Source organism: Thunnus albacares, chromosome 9 (genome assembly GCF_914725855.1).
Source record: "Thunnus albacares chromosome 9, fThuAlb1.1, whole genome shotgun sequence".
Taxonomy (NCBI): Eukaryota; Metazoa; Chordata; class Actinopteri; order Scombriformes; family Scombridae; genus Thunnus; species Thunnus albacares.
In genome coordinates, this window is record NC_058114.1 from 21,694,801 (window position 1) to 21,712,136 (window position 17,336).

General features: G+C 41.3%; 1 protein-coding gene across 1 annotated transcript; it reads right to left on the reverse strand.

Moving 5' to 3' along the window:
• Nucleotides 1–4,963: 4,963 nt before the first annotated feature.
• On the reverse strand, nucleotides 4,964–10,321 carry LOC122988904 (diencephalon/mesencephalon homeobox protein 1-A-like). The gene is made up of 5 exons (XM_044361565.1): nucleotides 10,115–10,321; nucleotides 7,938–8,105; nucleotides 7,564–7,742; nucleotides 6,912–7,344; nucleotides 4,964–6,779 (listed from the first exon to the last, which is right to left on the reverse strand). Exons 2-5 carry the CDS (start codon nucleotides 8,089–8,091, stop codon nucleotides 6,361–6,363), a joined length of 1,185 nt encoding a protein of 394 aa, XP_044217500.1. The 5' UTR covers nucleotides 8,092–8,105; nucleotides 10,115–10,321; the 3' UTR covers nucleotides 4,964–6,360.
• Nucleotides 10,322–17,336: the final 7,015 nt, after the last annotated feature.

Sequence of the window (17,336 nt, forward strand, 5' to 3'; positions counted from 1 at the left end):
TATTCATGATGGCATATCCAAGATTTAACACCAGAAAGTGCGAAAGAAAGTGTCATACAGTAACAAAAGAGTTTACGAAGTTAGAAACTGAAAGAGGGCATCTGGCCGAAGATCAGCCTGTTGTAATCGTACAGCAGAACCATCCAACAGCACTGCCAGGCCAAGGTGCTCGCCTCTTGTAACGTCTCATTGATAAGAGCAGCAAACACCTCATTTACAGGAACCTTACGCTATAAGATCAGGTACTTTAAAAGCCATCCGAACACATTCAGACCATGCCCGTGTGCCAGCAAATAAAACACCTTGATATCGCCCCAACTAAACTAGGATGATTCTGTCTTAATGTCCCATTTCAGGGACCAAGGAGCCCATAGTCTTTATGGCCACACAGAATTGCAGGTAGTAATGTTTGACACAGCAGGGCTCCTGCCTTTCAGATGATCAAAGTGACAAGTTCAGCCTGCATGCATCCAGAGCCACTTACAGGAGACATCAAGAAGCAGCAAGATTGGCAGCTTTTAGGTCTTTGGTCCATTTCATCAGCCATTACTACCAGCAAAGGCGACGTGCTGTGGAGGACTAGTGGGAGGAGGGGAAGGCAGATTAACAGACAGCTGATACAGGTGTATAGGCGGTATCAAACAGCAGCTCTGTCAATACAGCAGGCACCAAATTTTTTTCAGAAGGGGCTGGGAAGCCCAAAGTATGCCCACTGATTTCACTATGACAGGATTAACTGCTAGCTCTGTATGATTTTCTCAGATTCTGTGACTCAACAATTCAGTGATCCACGTTCTATCGGCTTTAAAGGCCCCTATCCCAAGTTTCAAAGGCTTACCCTTCGGACAAGGGACACTCTTTTTCTCCCATACGGTTCCGCTTTCCCTCTTTTGCTGCATTCAGTTGTTCATCAACCCCCGCATCCTCGCCAACTCTCCCATCCTCCCCTCTCTGCACATCTGCTAGGTTTGAGTTTTCCTTTCTTCCCTTCAGCGCCTTGCCTTGGCCCAAGGCCCTTATAGCCAAATTGGTTTACATTGGAGAGATAAATGCTCTGCAAATGCGCTTAAACACGTACAGTAAAAAATGCAGACAGTGCGTGTCAGGATTATCACCCAAGTCAGGGGGAGAAAGGAGAGCGTCTCTGTAGCACAAAGCTGGGGAGCCAGAGTGAAGCCTGCAGATATAGTCCGTCTCATCCACTTCTCAGGAGAAAGAGAGGAGGATTTAGCATTTGCATGCTAGTCTGTAATTCCTGGCATTATATAACTTGTCGCCAACAATCAAACTCCTGTGGTATTGTGAAAGTATTGTTTCACATGGGTGAGCAAAGTGTGGAGTTATACTCTTGGGGAAAGGGGTTTTGGTGGTGCTGCCTGAAGGCAGTCGGTCCAAGTTCCACTGACGAGACCACCCTATAAGCTTAGTCAAGAGTAACTATTCTGCAACACAACCTCAGGCCCAACTACAGACGGTGCACTTCATAATCCTCTCAAAATCTTCAACTTCAGGCATAAATGACTCACCTGAACATGGTGATATGTTGGAAGAGGCTAATCCAGAGTGCTAAAGCCGTGCAAAGAATGTTAAAAAATTAAAAAATCTTCAGTCCCAAAGGTCAGTTTGACCATAGAGCTACTGATTTAAGCTGCTACTTTATTGAATTATTAATTGCCTTTAGTATTGATTGTAATTCACAAAAAAGCACATGAATTTCACATTTTCACAAAAGCACATGTTTATATGTGAATTTATCATGCAAAATGCCATTTCACATGTGATATTAGAGGTGAAATTACTGTTTTCACATGCAATACCTACATTTCACATGTGAAATTATGAAAATCATATGTGCTTACATTATGTGAATTTATCAAATGTGAAATGCATGAAATTCACATGTGCAATTTGAAATTTTCACATTTGAAATGTGTATCACTTGTGATAGATTTGCATGTGCTTTTTTGTAATTTGTTTACGTGCGCAGGACTTGCAGATGTAAAGTATCTTGTTCCTAAATATTAAATAGTAACTCTTTTTGCTTGAGATTTAAGTTTTAGTCCTGTAAAAATACAATAAAAGGATAAGGCTGACAATGTTCTACACTTTTGTTATTGTCAGCAGATTAAATTAAAAAACCAAAACCAAAAATGTTAGTCCGTTTTGCAATTCTGACCTCCCCATTCTGTCAGTGGCTCTTGACCCCAAGCCAGTTTGGTCTTACTTACAATTACATAATTTCATTTTTTTAAAGGTTTAGGGTTAGTAATTTCTTAACCCTAATCCTACCAACTGAGTTACCCGCAGACCCCAGAGGTATGCTTTTCAAATTCCAATTTGTATTTTTTATTACATAACGAATAATATTTTGAGAAGAAATAGGTCTATCAATAAATTCTGCTATGTTGGTTGATTTTCACTGTAGTTTATTCCAGAGACCCCAGTCGTTAGTCCTTGTATGTTAAATATGTTGGTAGGATGAGGGTTAAAACAGCAGGGCACTGTAGATTTTAGCAAATGTTACCCAAACATGAGGAAACTGGGCATTTGTTGGGGACTATTTTCAGTTACAGATTAATACACATTTTGTGTTCTAGTGTGTAATTACAGTAGCAGGACAGTGTGTGTGTGATCAACTCAAAATAAACATTATCATAATGAAGCGACATGTCAGCCAGTGAAATGGTGGCTCATTGATGTGTTTTTAATATGTTTGGATAACAAAGGGGCTCTATGTCCCAGAGGAATAAGCTATATCAGGTTTTGACGACACATAAATTATTTTTTAATAAGATCAATTAATTTTGGTTTTTGACTTTTCATGAGATTTTTGCTGATAATAAAAAAAACTGAATATAGCACAAGGCCTATCCTTTAATAAAATAAATAATCACAACAGATGATCACTGTTATGCCTCAAAAGAGCCTACAAGTGTTCATGACACTCCCACATATCTAAGACCCTCACTTGGTGAAAGAGGTCTCACTCCACTTGGTGGTGACAGGCAGGGCTTATACAGACAAACTGGATCCTGAAGATTCAGGAAACAGCGTTCTTCCTCCCGCACCTGCTGCTGCTGTTGCTGCTGCTGCTGCTGTCGTCCCCTGGAGGACACCAAGCTGCTGTCCCTGTCCGCTAGCATCAGTGTAAAAACCCTCCACATGCTCTGCCATGGGGATTTGGGTGTAAAACTTCCAAGAAAGACCACAGTCCTACCCCCACCGCCCCAACACCCTCAAAAAAAAGCCCCCTTTTTCTCATCCCCTCGACATACCCCTCCCTCCAAATCAACGCCGTCCCCCTCAGACCTCCCAACACAAAGCCCTCAGAGCAAAACCAGCACAGAAATCATAGCACACCATTCAATCATTGTTTTTTCCCCTCTCTCACCCCTTTTATGGTCCCACTAAAGGTTTTAGCCGGGCAGAGAAGGAGGGCTGTCACTGAGGAAACCTTAGCCCATTGATGAAGTGACAGGAGCTGCCAGAATATGATCCTAATCCTGTTTCCAGCATTCTTTTAGCCCGCTGGCATCGCAATTCCTCCACACATTCTCTGAGCTGTCAACTAGGAAAATCCCTCTAATAGCGCATTGCCCAGATACACATCAAAGAGCTCCTGGAAACCTTCAGCGGCTTAGCTGCCATAGACACACTCACACACACTCACACATACACAAACACAGCATTCCCATTGACTTACACCCATACAATCTTTACACACAAAACCCAGACGTTCATGACAAATTGACCACATATTTATAGAGTATGCCTGAAAATAACCCAAGGGCATGTGAAAGAATTGTCTTTGCAGCCCCCAAAATTATATTTATGCACTGTAACCTGCCCCGTCCTTAAACCACCCACACCTACCACCCTCCCTTTCTCCAGTCAGAAAGTGATATAATCTTTATGGTCGTGGAGCGAGAAAGCGGGAAAGAGCAGGAGAAAACAGGTGTCTGAACTTTGCTGACTCCGGGAACCCTTTCAGTCCTATTTTATCTCATTCAATTCTTACTTAATCCATCGATATCCCAACCAAAGGTAATCTTCTTATGGCAAAGCATTCTGTTTCGGTGCAGCCAAACCTCGGCTGACAGGGTGGGGGAAGAGGGGAGAGAGAGAGAGAGAGAGAGAGTGAGGGGTGGGTGGTGGATTGGAGACTCTTTAGAGCCTGACACTGTGCTTCAGTCATTTCATTTAGGATTAGTTATTCTGCAAGTGGTGAACAAGTGGCAGGTTCTCCCCTATGTGGTGTGTAAACCTCACCGTCGAGGATGGTAGACCTCCTGCGTCTAAATTATTTACGGATCATCAAGGTGTCCTCGGTGGAATGTATTAACCAAACTTAAATTTGCACCGTAAATGGTTGAAGGTAATGTGTGTGGAAATCAAAAGTGTGTGAGATTCAGTTTTCTGTCACTCAGTGCTGTCAGACATCCAAAGAGGAGCTGGATTCAGCACACACTAACCTAATCTCGTTCTTATTCTCAACTTCCTCTTACCTGAGAAACTTAGGAAAAAATCTTTTGGGTGCTATAAGATCTACCGTATGTGTGAGCAGATGTATGCGTGCACGTTGGTAAGATCTTCTGCAATGTGATTTCGCCTGGTCTTCCTTTAACTCAGCTTCTAGCTGACAAAAGTCCAAAGATCCACAAAAATATCTGAAAAAACTAAGCGTGAAAGTCAATAGGTGCATATTTTTGATAACATTTATGGTACATTTCCTCCAGTCAATCCAAAATATTTAAATGTGTGAATTTTGTACAAGAGAAGGATACCCTGGTAAGAAATGCTGTTTTCTTTAGTTTTCCAGTAGCAGGCATTTTGCTTTTCCTCCATGTGTTGTTTTCTTGATTAAATTTTAAGTTAAATAGCAAAAGTGGAGATGTGAGCCGATAAAATAAAACATTTTCATCCTCTATTCCAACCGACAACACTGAAAACAGAACTCATTCAGTCATTCTTATGTGTGATTTATTCCCTTGCATTAAACAGATAAATTACTCACATTTAAAACAATTGAGAAATACATGTCTTGAATCTACAGTGATATAATACATAGAGACTTTGCCTGTGCATCTTTCTGCTGAAGCCACTGGCTCAGCAAAAGTGGTGACTCTGAAAATATATATCAGGGTTTGTATTTATTTGTCACTGTGCCTCCTCCACAGATTCTCCCCCTTATTTCATTTCTGCTGTAGGTCCTTTGCTTGTAGCCACAATTGAAAAATAAATTGAATGTTTCCTCTTTAACCAGGCAGATGGAGATGAACACTGAGGGATATTTACAATGCTCAATAGATTCTTGCAGGCTGAGCTGAGTGCCATAACTTTAAACAAGGGAAGTCATGTGTCATCTACATTAAAACATTGTGGCTGGGAGATTATATTGACCGATCTGAGCTTTATTTCTTATTTCAGATCTTATGTGACTTCATTCTAATGCCAGCGCCATGACAGGTGTGTTTTACACGGCTGTAAGCCATGCTTCAGAGGGGTGCTTGCATGCATAGTTCATGTTTATGGGTTCTTGTGATGATTATAGAATATCTTAATATCTCAGACTGGCAACTCTGTGGTTCAAGATTTTCTGCCCTGACTTCACAGAGGAGGTTCAAATCGTAGTGAGCAGTTAGCATTAGGAGAAGTGGCTAATGCTGTTAACCAGGAGGAGTCAAATACAAGCAAGATCCACAGGCAAACAGTACTGTTCAGACACATCTGCAGTCCAGTTGGATTTTTCTTTCATTTTTTTAAGTCCATTGAGTACTTTTTTTTTTTATCCAGCAGAGATGTTCTTCATGTCTCCCTGTGCTTTCAGCAGTGAGCTACATGCTCATGTGATGACACTGAGGTGGAGGCCAGGGAATGTAGTGGAGGGGAAATGGTGTTTTGAAACTGAGACCCAGGGCCGCAAGCTGAGGGAGGACCCTTAAAGTGCCTGCTCTAAAACACATAGTGTGCTCCTCAAGTTTGTCTAAAAATATTTTGTTTCTGCTGTATGTAACACTGCTCTGGTTTTCAAATTGGGGTTATCTAAAATGTAGAAAACTGCGAACAAAACATCCTCAGCATCTGTTCAGAAGAATTATGTGGAATGAACTGAAACAAGCACACAAATTTGAAATTTGGGAAGATTTTGAACAGATTGGGTAGCAGCCAAAAAGCTGAAGTTTAGATTGGGGATATCTAATGGGTGTTTGGAGTTGTGGATGGATATACGTAGTTGTTTGAGGGTGTTGAGAGGTCAGGAGGAAAGTGGAGTGGGGCCCAGAGTCCCCTCCTGTGGACTGGGTCCATAATTAGCTATGGCCCTGAGCAGAGGGCAACCACGTAGACTGAGCAGCTCCAGCTTCAGTTGGGGAGCGTGTCCAATCCCAGCGAGGCTGCGTGCTGCTTGGCCCTCAGACGGAGGTTCTCAATGCTGGTGGTCTTGCTGTTGAGGCTTCCCGGGAGGCTGCCTGGCGTCGCCTGCAGCAGTGGGCTGTTCCATACCTGCTGGGCCTGGGACAGGGTCTGGTAGTAGGACTGGCAGGGCAGCGAGCCCAGTGGTGATGGCATGTTGACGTTCATGCCCAGGTAGGGCAAAGAGGACGGCGTGCTCATGTCGAAGGACGGGTAGTGCACCAGGTTGTTGGTGGCGGCCATGTGCTGCCGAAACTGCTCCTGCAGCCTGAAGAGGCTGAGGGGAGACGAGGCGTAGGAGTTGCTCTGGGCCAAACCGCCAGTCACACTGCTGGAGGACGGCAAGGCGGGGGAGCTCAGGGGAGAGTCTGAAAGACAGAAAGAGAGGAGGACTTTAGTTTGTTTTAACACAGATCTGCCAATACAGTTTTTAGCTTAATCGTGTGCTGTAATGTAAAAAAGGTAAAGTAGCTGCACTGGTTAGACAGCAGTATTCTTACCTGATGTGGGGCTGAGTCGTTTGCAGGACGGGGAGCTGCTCCCTGGCTGCGCTCCCACCTCCCCCTGCGTCTCCTCCCTGATCTTCACCCTCATCTCCCCTCTCATTTCGTCCTCCTCTCTGTCAGCATTATCGTCTGCTGCTGACTCGCTGTCCGACGGCTCAGGAGAGGTGACGTTGACTTCCACGCTCATCTCTCCAGGCTGGGGCTGTGCTGCTGCCAGCCTCTCTGTCTCTGAGTGACAGGATGAAGCAGAGGAGGGAGGAGGAGGAGTGCGGGCCTCGGGAACCAAGGTGGTGGCGGTGAGGTCAGTCTTGGAGTCTTCAGTAGAGCCCTCTGCAGCTCCGGATGCTTCTTTCTGTTTTTGGAGCTGCTCCTTCTGCAGGCTGCGCTGCTTCTTACGAAACTTGGCCCGGCGGTTCTTGAACCAGACCTGACAGATGGATAAATAGAGAGATCAGAGCTTTGGTTAAAGACTAAAAGAAATGTAATGGTGGACAACTGAGCCATAATAATTTATTTTAGAACATCACTGACTCGTCCTCAAAATGTCCCAGTATCATGTCCTTTATCACTTTTAATGGTACAAAGATGCCTTTTAAAGTCACCTTCTACAAGTACAACAGGAAAACAGTTTATGGGGGATTTTAACCTGCACACGTGCTTCGGGCAGGTTCGTGCACATGGCCAGACGCTCACGCATCACCACATCAGGATAGTGGGTCTTCTGGAAGGTTTTCTCCAGGGCCTCCAGCTGCTGGGCGGTGAAGGCTGTCCGACTGCGCCGCTGCTTTCGGTGCTGGGAGCCATACCGGGCCTCAAGGATAATGTCTTGAAATGTGCAGCCGTTGAGAAACAAGAAACAGGACCAGTTTAATTGAAGGACAGGTCAAAGGACAGATGAGAACCCAGTGATCAATACACATTGAATACATATTAAAATACACATGCAGATGTGTATTCTGATGTGCAGATGTGAATGACATTGGAGGAAAGTAAAGAGCAAAATGAGCAACTGATTCTTACCAGCCAGTCTCTCTGCAAGAGTGAGTGCATGCACTGAGGGCCTGTAGTCAGGTGCGTGCTGGGCCTGTTGCGCCGCCTGCTGGTGGAGGTTGTACATGGCGCTCAGTGAATTCATGGCGTGGAGAGAGTAGCCGTTCACCCCGTAGTGCTGCATGACCGGCGAGCTGACTGCAGAGGAAGAAACAAGCTGATGTGAGAAACAGGCCTCAAATAAATCTGTTTCCCAGCGGTAGCCTCGCTGTTAAAAAGAGTGAGAGGAGCTTTAATAATTTTTATAGATGACTAATTGAAACGGCAACAGGTGAGATAAAAGCAGTAAAGACTGCGCTCATTCCTCAACCATCCCTTCATTTTATTAAATGAATGAGCAGATGCTTCTAATGATTTGGAAAAAGATTCCAAATTTTGCTGAAAATGTTTGTGTGCGCTGTTAATTTAAATTTAAGCAAAACAAACCGGACATTTTGAGGAAACAATGATCCTTCCTTTAGGTGAAACTGTTCATGTAACACTTATCAATTATTTAGAGCTGTCAGGGGAAAAGACGAATGCACTGCTGAAGTATTTTTTATCTGGTTAGTCTTTCTGCAGCATGACAGTGAACAGCGAAATATGCAAAAATTTTAAGTGATCCAAATAACTTGTCAGTTCCGCTTAACGATGAGAAATGTAACGTATTCATTCATATAAAATGTAGCATTTAGGCCCAAAATAACATTAAAAAGTCAAAGAAATGTATCGTCATATACTTTTCTGCGATATTATGTTTCTCTATTTTAACAAGCTCATATTAGTAAATATTAGGCTAAATTCCGGATAATTATTTTTGTTCAGAGCAGCCAACAATTAGGACGTGTAAATGCACAGGAATTCAAGTGTTCTGTTTGACGATAATAATAATTACATTATTATTGTATTTTTATTATTATTATTGATATTATTATTATTATTTGATTTTTTATTCAGGCAATGTCATTTTCCCCCTCCGAAGAAAACAAAACAGGCGTAAGAAATTAATTCTGACAATTTCGCTTTTTTATTTAATCACCTACAATCAAATTAAATGATCAGTCTGGAGACTGTTTTTTTCTCGGAGACACTTACTGTGTCTGTCGCGGTTAAACCTCCTCAGGCTGGACTGACAGAAGGTGCGAAAAAACATTTACTTTGCTCCCTGAGAGTTTGGCTCTTGAGTGCAGGAGGCCGTTTATCTGTGGCGGGTCCCGGTTCAGTTTCAGACGCCCGCAGGCTGACGCAGATGTCAGACAAGTGAAACATGCACGGGAACCCCAGTCGGGTTCCTGTCTAATGTGGGTGCAAATAGGTTTCAACTATACAAGGCTATTAATTTATCATCGCGCCTGACACGTGAAAGGTGGGCCAACATGCGCGCGAGCGAGCGTGTGTGTGTGTGTATGTGTGTGTATGTGTGTGTGATATCAAATATCGTGTGACTAATGCAATAACATTTTTTTTTCATGTGACTGTTTCATTGCGTTATTTTTCTAAATCAGCCTCTGGCTTGATTTGTGTAATCTGCTTTTTTTTTTTCTTGCAGCTTCTTAAAATTCAACATAATGCTCTTCTTTCAGGACAATGTCACGTAGCCTCGGGCTCTGATTTAAGCCTAATTATGCTAATAGGCGTGGATTTATGAGTTACATTTACTACAGATTGCCTTGAGGCTGGAGCTGTGCGCATTCACAAACCTAAAGGAAATACAAAACTAATAGTGGTAATTAACCTATGGTCAATTAAACAACCTGTAATGTAAAAGAAAATCTTTCATCAAAACCCTAATAAATGATATCTAAATTATGTTTGTTAGATGTGATTTACAGCCCATAATGTAGGTGATGTGATACTGAAAACTGTCAGTTAAAACACTTTGAATTATTTAACTTGAGCCAAAGACAGCTGCATTAATATAAAGCTGCTCTGGGCGACAAACTGCACTTTGGGAACCGATTTGATTTTATTTGAAGACGTAACTGAGTTTGGAAGACGACGTGGTTAAAAAAAACAAATCAGTGCACAACAAACACAGCAAAATGCAAAGTAAAATAGTCGTGTAGCAATTTCACAATTTTAGAATGATGCAACTTATTAGACGGAGCTCATTTAGGAACAGGAACATTTCAATGATCACAATAATTTCCACTCCGCAAACTTCTCACCTCTCTGCTGTCTGTCTGTATGTATCTGAGGCAAAATATCTCCACTCGCAGCAGTCCAATATTTTCCCTTTCAGATCTTCTTCTCTAAAATCCGCAGGCGGTTGCTCATGTTTTTTTTTTAATTCATATGATTGGTTTCTCCTTTCACTCGTGATATCCTGAGAACATCCCGGTGTGTCCGCTGCGTCCTCCCGGCTCGTCTCTCTGTGGATGTGGGAGGATGCTGGGCTGCCATCTCTCGGCCTTTAAAGCGCTCCGGGTGGGGTCACCGCGGATCTCACGCGCTCCTTCTCTGTGCCAATCACGTTGCTTTCCTCCTGAACCACCACAACAGCCCCCACCCTCCTCCTCCTCCTCCTCCTCCTCCTCCAGCACTCCTCACTTTATAGATTATTTCTGCATCCGTGTTGCCGACTTTTCTGCTGCGGCTGTTGTTGTTTTGAAGGAGGTAGATGCATTTTTTTTTTAATGTATAAGGATTTTTTTTTTTAATGCAATAATAATTATTGTTGTTTTTAAACCTACCGCTGTTATTTTTGGAGGTGATGATGATAATGTTTATGTTTTTAGAGACACTTAAACTGCAAATAATAAATAATGATTTGAACAAATCTCGATATGACAAGATGTATTTTAAGATATTTCTAATTATGTGACAGTAATCCTAACAGCCTTTATTCTTATTTTTGGATAGTTTAGGATCCACTTGTCCATCCCACTTCAATATATGTTGCTTAAAAAGGGTCAAAGGGCAGACCTATGTATTTTTAAACAAATGTTTAACTCAAAATCCTAAATACAGTTATTTAAAAAAATATATATAGTCGTTTAACCAACATCAATTATATAATTATAGGCTTTTAAACATTGACTGGCTTATTTGTAGGTTATAAGACAATACTGTGCGTTTTGGGTTTATTTTAGACCAGAACAAACATTACAAATCTCACAAAACAAAAATATAAAAAGGAAGGAAAGTCAAAGGTTTTACAATTATTTCAGTGTCTGTAAGAAATTTTAGCTTTAAAAAAAAAATTGCAACTTCTTCAATGCTCGAATTCAGCTTTTTAAAAAAGTATCACACATAATTAAATTATGCAAATGGTAAGTAATGGCCTGCATAGTGACTCCAGCGCGGTGCTCTCAGGTTAATTCCGCGCTTTAATTGTATTTCCCTCCTGTTTGGTGGGAATGCAGCTGAGATGGAGAGATGCAGGCTGCTGGGCTCCAGCCTCCAGCAGCTCCCCGGCCCCGAGGGATTTAGGTTAGGATTGGGGAGACAAGACGCCATTTCACCCTCCAAAAAATGTCTTAAAATGACTGCTGGTAAGAGGATTAAAACAATAATGCCCCTCTCTTCTTCGAGGTTTTTAGAAAAGATTTCTTCTCCCGAAGAAAAACCGTTTAGGCTGGAATTAAGGGCAGCGAAAAGTAGCCTTTTAATGTAAAGCTTGCATATTTTGTTGAATTTTCTCCGAGAGAGTGAGAGAGAAAGAAGAGGGCGGGGGGGCTAAAATCCTAAACTTAATTTGATCTTTGGACACATTCATTTGCAGAACTTTAGACTCCTGACAACAGCCTGTGTGAAAGGAAAATGTGCTGCTTATAGGTTACCTTAACGCGTTTAAGTAGCCATAAAGTTCACTTTATAGGCGTCAGGTATTGTCCTCAGTCGTTATTCAGTTTTATTTTGCATTGGTGGGTTAATTATAGTTGGTAAAATTCATAATATGAAAAGCAACAAAGATAAACTTAATGAGTTTAGCACTTTTTCAAGCAACAAGTGGTTATCAGTGCGTAAATTGATGTTATTTGTAATGAAAAAACATAAATTATTATTAATAAGACTTGAAAGGGAAATTGAATTATTATTAAATAATAATAATATTTATGATAATATATATATATATATATTTTAATTCCGACCTTATGTTTTCCTTTTTTTCATCGCTGCACAGCATTTGGGCCTAGAGAAGAAAAAAAAAATCGGATTAACTTGTGAACCGATGGAAATAAGAACTTAAACTGGAGGAAAATCTGGCCAGTGTCTCTTTGTGGGAACCGTTTCTAAAGCAATTAAAGCGAGAAGGAATTCCTCTCAGCTGCTCTTCCTCAAATCAGCTTTTTACGGGCCTTAATGTGGGCTAATGTCCAGCATGGCTGAAGGGTTTAATGCAAGTGTCAAGAGGGCCTGCTATTAGAGTGATATTAGGCCAGTAGAGCAGCATGCAGGGCTGCAGTGGACAGAGACTCACTCACAGCCTTTTTCATTTGTACAACAGATACTTTTTTGAACATATATGTATAGCCTGCACATTTTTAGGACAAATTCCAATAAAGTCTGTAACTGGTGTAAATATTATGAAGACCTATAAAATAATCATCAGTGGGCATGAATTGATTTTTATTCCAAATCATCATTTGTTTATTTGGGGTTGTGATGCCAAATGTATCATTCTCACACTTTTTTTTATATCCACATAAACTTCAGATTGAATTTCTAAATTGATGCATTTGCTGAATAAGATATAACAAGGTAATCTGAGGAAAAATAAATACATTTTAAGCATAGCAGCCCTGCAGACGAACATTTGAAGTGGAAATGTGATCTTTAACATTTACCTGTTTAAAAGTTGTTTCTTAAATCTAAGTTATACATAATACATAAATTCTGAATGCGACTTCTTTGGCATATTATTTTGTCTATAAAATGTGAAATAGTGAAATATGTTCATTACAGTAAGGTAACATCATCTTGTTTTGTTTGATTAACAGTTCAACACGCAAAGATTACCAATTTACAATGATACAAAACAGAGAAAAGCTGCAAATATTCACATTGCAGAGGCTGAACCTGCAGATTATTGGCATTTTTGCATGAAAAACGATTTAATCAATTAATCGAGTACAGTTGCCAATTAATTTGTTAATCATTGCAGTTCTACTTCTGACTTTAAAAGATGCATACAATATTTCCAGATGCAGTACATTATTGGTGGTTTTGAGGCCTAATCATGATGATGATGATCCTGAATACACTGCATAGTTTACGCGTCTTTTCATCTGCCATTTTCACACACCGCCTCTCATCCTGATCACCTTCAGGATCTCAGCCCCCGCTGCAGGCTAACTTTCTAAACCCCAAATTCATCTCAGATTTCTGTGGATTTCATCGCCGCGCTCATTGTTCTCTGAACTCTGGCTGCATTCAAGCTTTATCATGTTAAAGCCTCTCTTCAGATCTGAGTTATCGTCTTTGCTCTCAATCATCCCCCCGCCTGCTTTCTGAATATCAAAACTTTATCCCTGCATCAGGACTTTGGCAGCCTGAATCAAAGCTCAGCTGAGGAAGCTGCAGCGATTTATAAATCATGTTCAGTTTTTAATCAGGTTTATAACGCGTGAACGTTTGTAATTTTACCCCTCAAATGGCTCCCTGTATCTCCAAGTGGCATTTTACATCAAGTCGAGGAGAAAGTTGACGCCTTCAGCCTTCAGAGCCCATTAACTTTTATCATTAGGTTTTCTTTAACTTCATGAATATATTAGGTTTCAATCCAGCTGCTCTGTTCTGCACATACTCTTAGTCAAGGTTAGCTTGTACTCATTTGGGAGAAATTAATCATTTTGATGTATGGTTTAGAATTGACTGCCTCCATGGGACTTGTGTGACTGGAGTAACAAAGCAACTTGCCATTAGCAATCCTCTGGATGTGTATGTGTGGCTGTGGCATTCACCTTTAAGACTTCCCTCATATGTTTTGGATGATTTAAATAGACAAATCTCCAGCTTCATCACTTCCTTTTTCTGTATGCAGATATCACTTAACTTTGTGCCAAAGGACAAGATCACTAATGCTAGCTCTTCTGTATGTAACATTCATATGGTTGACCTCTTTCTTATGTATTAAATAGACTAAAGTTACAACTATTGTAAGACAACAGTCTATCTACTGTAGTGATCACACAGACATATAATGGACTTACATCAGACTTCTAAGTTATGGAGTTCCTGTAATTCAAGAAACCAGTGCACAGTTAAAGTTGTTACATTTTGATTATTGAAACTAATAATATTCAGAGAATAGAGTAATAAGACATCATAAGAAATAAGTGTCAAATGTATTATTATGTGGGAGGGCACATGGGGGCACCAGCTGTAAACACAAAATTTTTCACTTTATCGCCTTTATTAAATTGTTAGATTGAAAGCCTATTTACACATGCAGCAGACACGGAGCAGAATTAGCATTCATTTGAAGTCATGTTTCTGGCCACCCAACAAATGTGAATCCAATTTTCACAATCCTTCGAGCTCTGGTTTGGTCACCAACCAACACTTCAGAGAAATATCTGACTATCGCTGCTAAACGCTCAAGTTGCTAACTTTGTCTGTCTGCCGTTTGCTGATGGGAAGGTACAAAGGGACACTGGGGTGATAATTGTCAGTGGTTTCATCACTAAGAGCACTCCATCTCACATTACACATTAATTTAGTCTGTCGGTGATATAAAAATATTGATTAGCACAGCTTTAAATGTACTTCTTGCTGTTGAGAGAAGTTCTTGTAGTTCTCTATTTGTGTGGCTGACCACAAGTTGCTCACTTTCACTATTGTTTATCCTTGTATGATCCTGTAGACGCAGCACACCATGCTGCAGCCAGGGTCGCTCCTCTGAACGGTTTCTCTGGCAGACTTGACATATCGAGGTTGGCAGGTTTGTTTCCTCCCTCTTTCTCAGAGCCGGTCTTTGGTTGTGCCCCTCAGGCTGCGGCCCAGCACAAGGGTTCCTATTGTCAGGGCCTAATCCAGGGGCTACACAGCTTTAGCAACATGGTGGGATAAAAGCCCATCAAACCACTACTTTATGGGGGCAAATCTTTCCTAATCCCTCGCTTTATCTAAACAAAAGGAGAGAAACAAGAGGATAGAAAGAAATTGTGCAGACACAGGGCAAGACTGGGAGCTAAGATGCAAAGAAGTAGTTTCACTGGAGAAGCTAACCATTTTTGACAGGCTTTCACTAAAGGATTGACAAAAAACGGACACCAGGATTCCAAAAAAGGGCCGTTCAGGGTCTTTTTTCTTTTCTTAAGTTAAGCTTTAAGATCCTTAGAGGGATATGTCGAAATTAGTGAGATTAAATTCAAAAACCTTAACTATTAAGAGGACTTGGCAGGGGGCACCTGTCAGTTTTGGACGCTATAAAAAAAATTGTTCTTGGTTTACTCGCTTGATGTAAACAAGCGAAAACTGTGTGATCTTGAACCTATTCTTTGGTCTTTTCTCAGACTGGGAAAATGGGAGTATGGGAATTTCTCTTTCCCGCCTCACACACCGCTTAGAAAATCTGCTCCATCACGCCAACTGGGTGACCCTGACCTGTGTCCAAACCATGAAGCATTTTACTTTCAAGAAAACCCAGGTCAGCAAGAATCTACTTAATTTCATGTTTGGGAATTCCTCAAAAGACACTGAATGACAGCTACAAATTAGGCTTTTTATTCTACGTCTGTTTCAGACACTCTGCAAGCTACAGTTCATCTGTGACACCATTGTTGGAACAGACCTCCCTTGTAAATCAGGGGACCCTATAACTCGCATGTTCTGTATGTGTGTGTGTGTGTGTGTGTGTGTGAGGGGCAAATCCCCTGACCCCATTTCATGTCTGCTGCCAATTCCAATTTCTATCTTTGCTCTGTGGCAACTCGCTTCAAATCCCAAGTGTCGCATCTGCAAATGACTCTGTGAGTTAGAGGCTCCATTTTCTGCCACAGCCCAAATGCTCCACAAGAGGACCATTTGGAGCCCGGCGGTCAGAGAGCCGAGCAGAGATTGAGAACAAGTCAGTTCGTTCTGGCCCTATGTACATAAACCACCACAGCCGGGGGGCTTTCAGTGTCTTGCTTTGCTCTCTAAGGTACGAACAGAAGAACAGCGACATACATAACTCACCACCTGACGGTAAATACATAGTCTCGTCCACACACAACTAACTTCAGGCATTTGAAATTTAATACACATCACGGAGAGCAGGCTGATTTGACTCACTGGCATCATATTTGTTATATTTGTTTCACAGCACGCCCCCTGCTGGCCTGCGCTGATGCCCCCTTGAATGGGGTAATTAAGAGATAATAGGCTGGGGATGCTCGTCAGGGACCGAGTGATTAGTGATTCATTACATGAGCTTAGAGCAAGGAAGAAGAGAAGAGGGAAGTGGTTGGGTTTGGTGGGTGGGAGGGTGGGGGGCATACTGGAACAGCCTGACAAATTGCCAATGGATTTATCCAGGGTAATTAACTATCACCCAGGGAAAGGGCTGGGACTATCAGTAACCTACAGTAGAGCCCCAGAGTCATCACACAGACAGGCTGCCTCACTTTTAATGTCGCTTATTGTGTTCAGAAAAGAACAACCAGACTCTACGGATGTAAAAATGGATTTTAATTTAAATGTTTTTACTTTATAAGTGGTGTTTGCTACATGCTAATGTGAAATGATAGCTTGTAGCTGCATTGCATTGTGGTCTATTGAGGCTTCTATCAGTGGGGGAAGTGGTGTCCTTACAAGAAACTACTTGTAGTTGTAATCTATTTGACTGATAAAGGCATATATCTAGAATAGACATTAATCTTCAACAGGGAGACCAACACCAGGATTCACTTATATTCTACAGTAGAAATCCTATTTGCTATCAACACAGACTGTTGCCTATGGCATATATTACAGTACCATGTTGTCAGTAGCATTTTTTCTAGGAGACAGAGTTGCAATTGGAGAAACACTAATTTGCAACAGGGAAAGGGAAATTTGCTGTTAAAGGGAAATGTAACGCTGATACAACTATGTTTTTATCAACACAATGAAGCAAAGTTTTTATCGAACGTATCTGCTAAGTTCCAAAATGTTAAATAATAATCTGTAAAACGATAACTCACAACAGCTAGAAAAAAATCACAACTGAGCAACAGGCCCAGAAATAAAATTTACACTGTTTAAAACTATTTTTTTTCTTTTAGGTTTGAGTTTTTCCTTCAAGGTGGAAGTCCAATCATCTTCAAAGTATTCCCCCAAGCTAGTAATACAAACGCGTGTGAAATGGCTACTATGACAAACTAAACTGGTGAGAGACTGAAAAGTCAAGTATTAAACAATCAAATACAGCAGTATTCCCCTATAAGAGTCTTTGCATGGTGCACACAAATGGCTTCCATCCAC

Bases quoted from the DNA above. Each gene is read 5' to 3' on its own strand.
- LOC122988904 (XM_044361565.1), bottom strand. From the start codon at position 8,091: ATGCAGCACTACGGGGTGAACGGCTACTCTCTCCACGCCATGAATTCA. The intron at 7,743-7,937 runs GTAAGAATCAGT...GCACATTTCAAG, and splicing joins TCTTGCAGAGAGACTGGCTG to ACATTATCCTTGAGGCCCGG. The intron at 6,780-6,911 runs GTAAGAATACTG...TCTGTCTTTCAG, and splicing joins ACGACTCAGCCCCACATCAG to ACTCTCCCCTGAGCTCCCCC.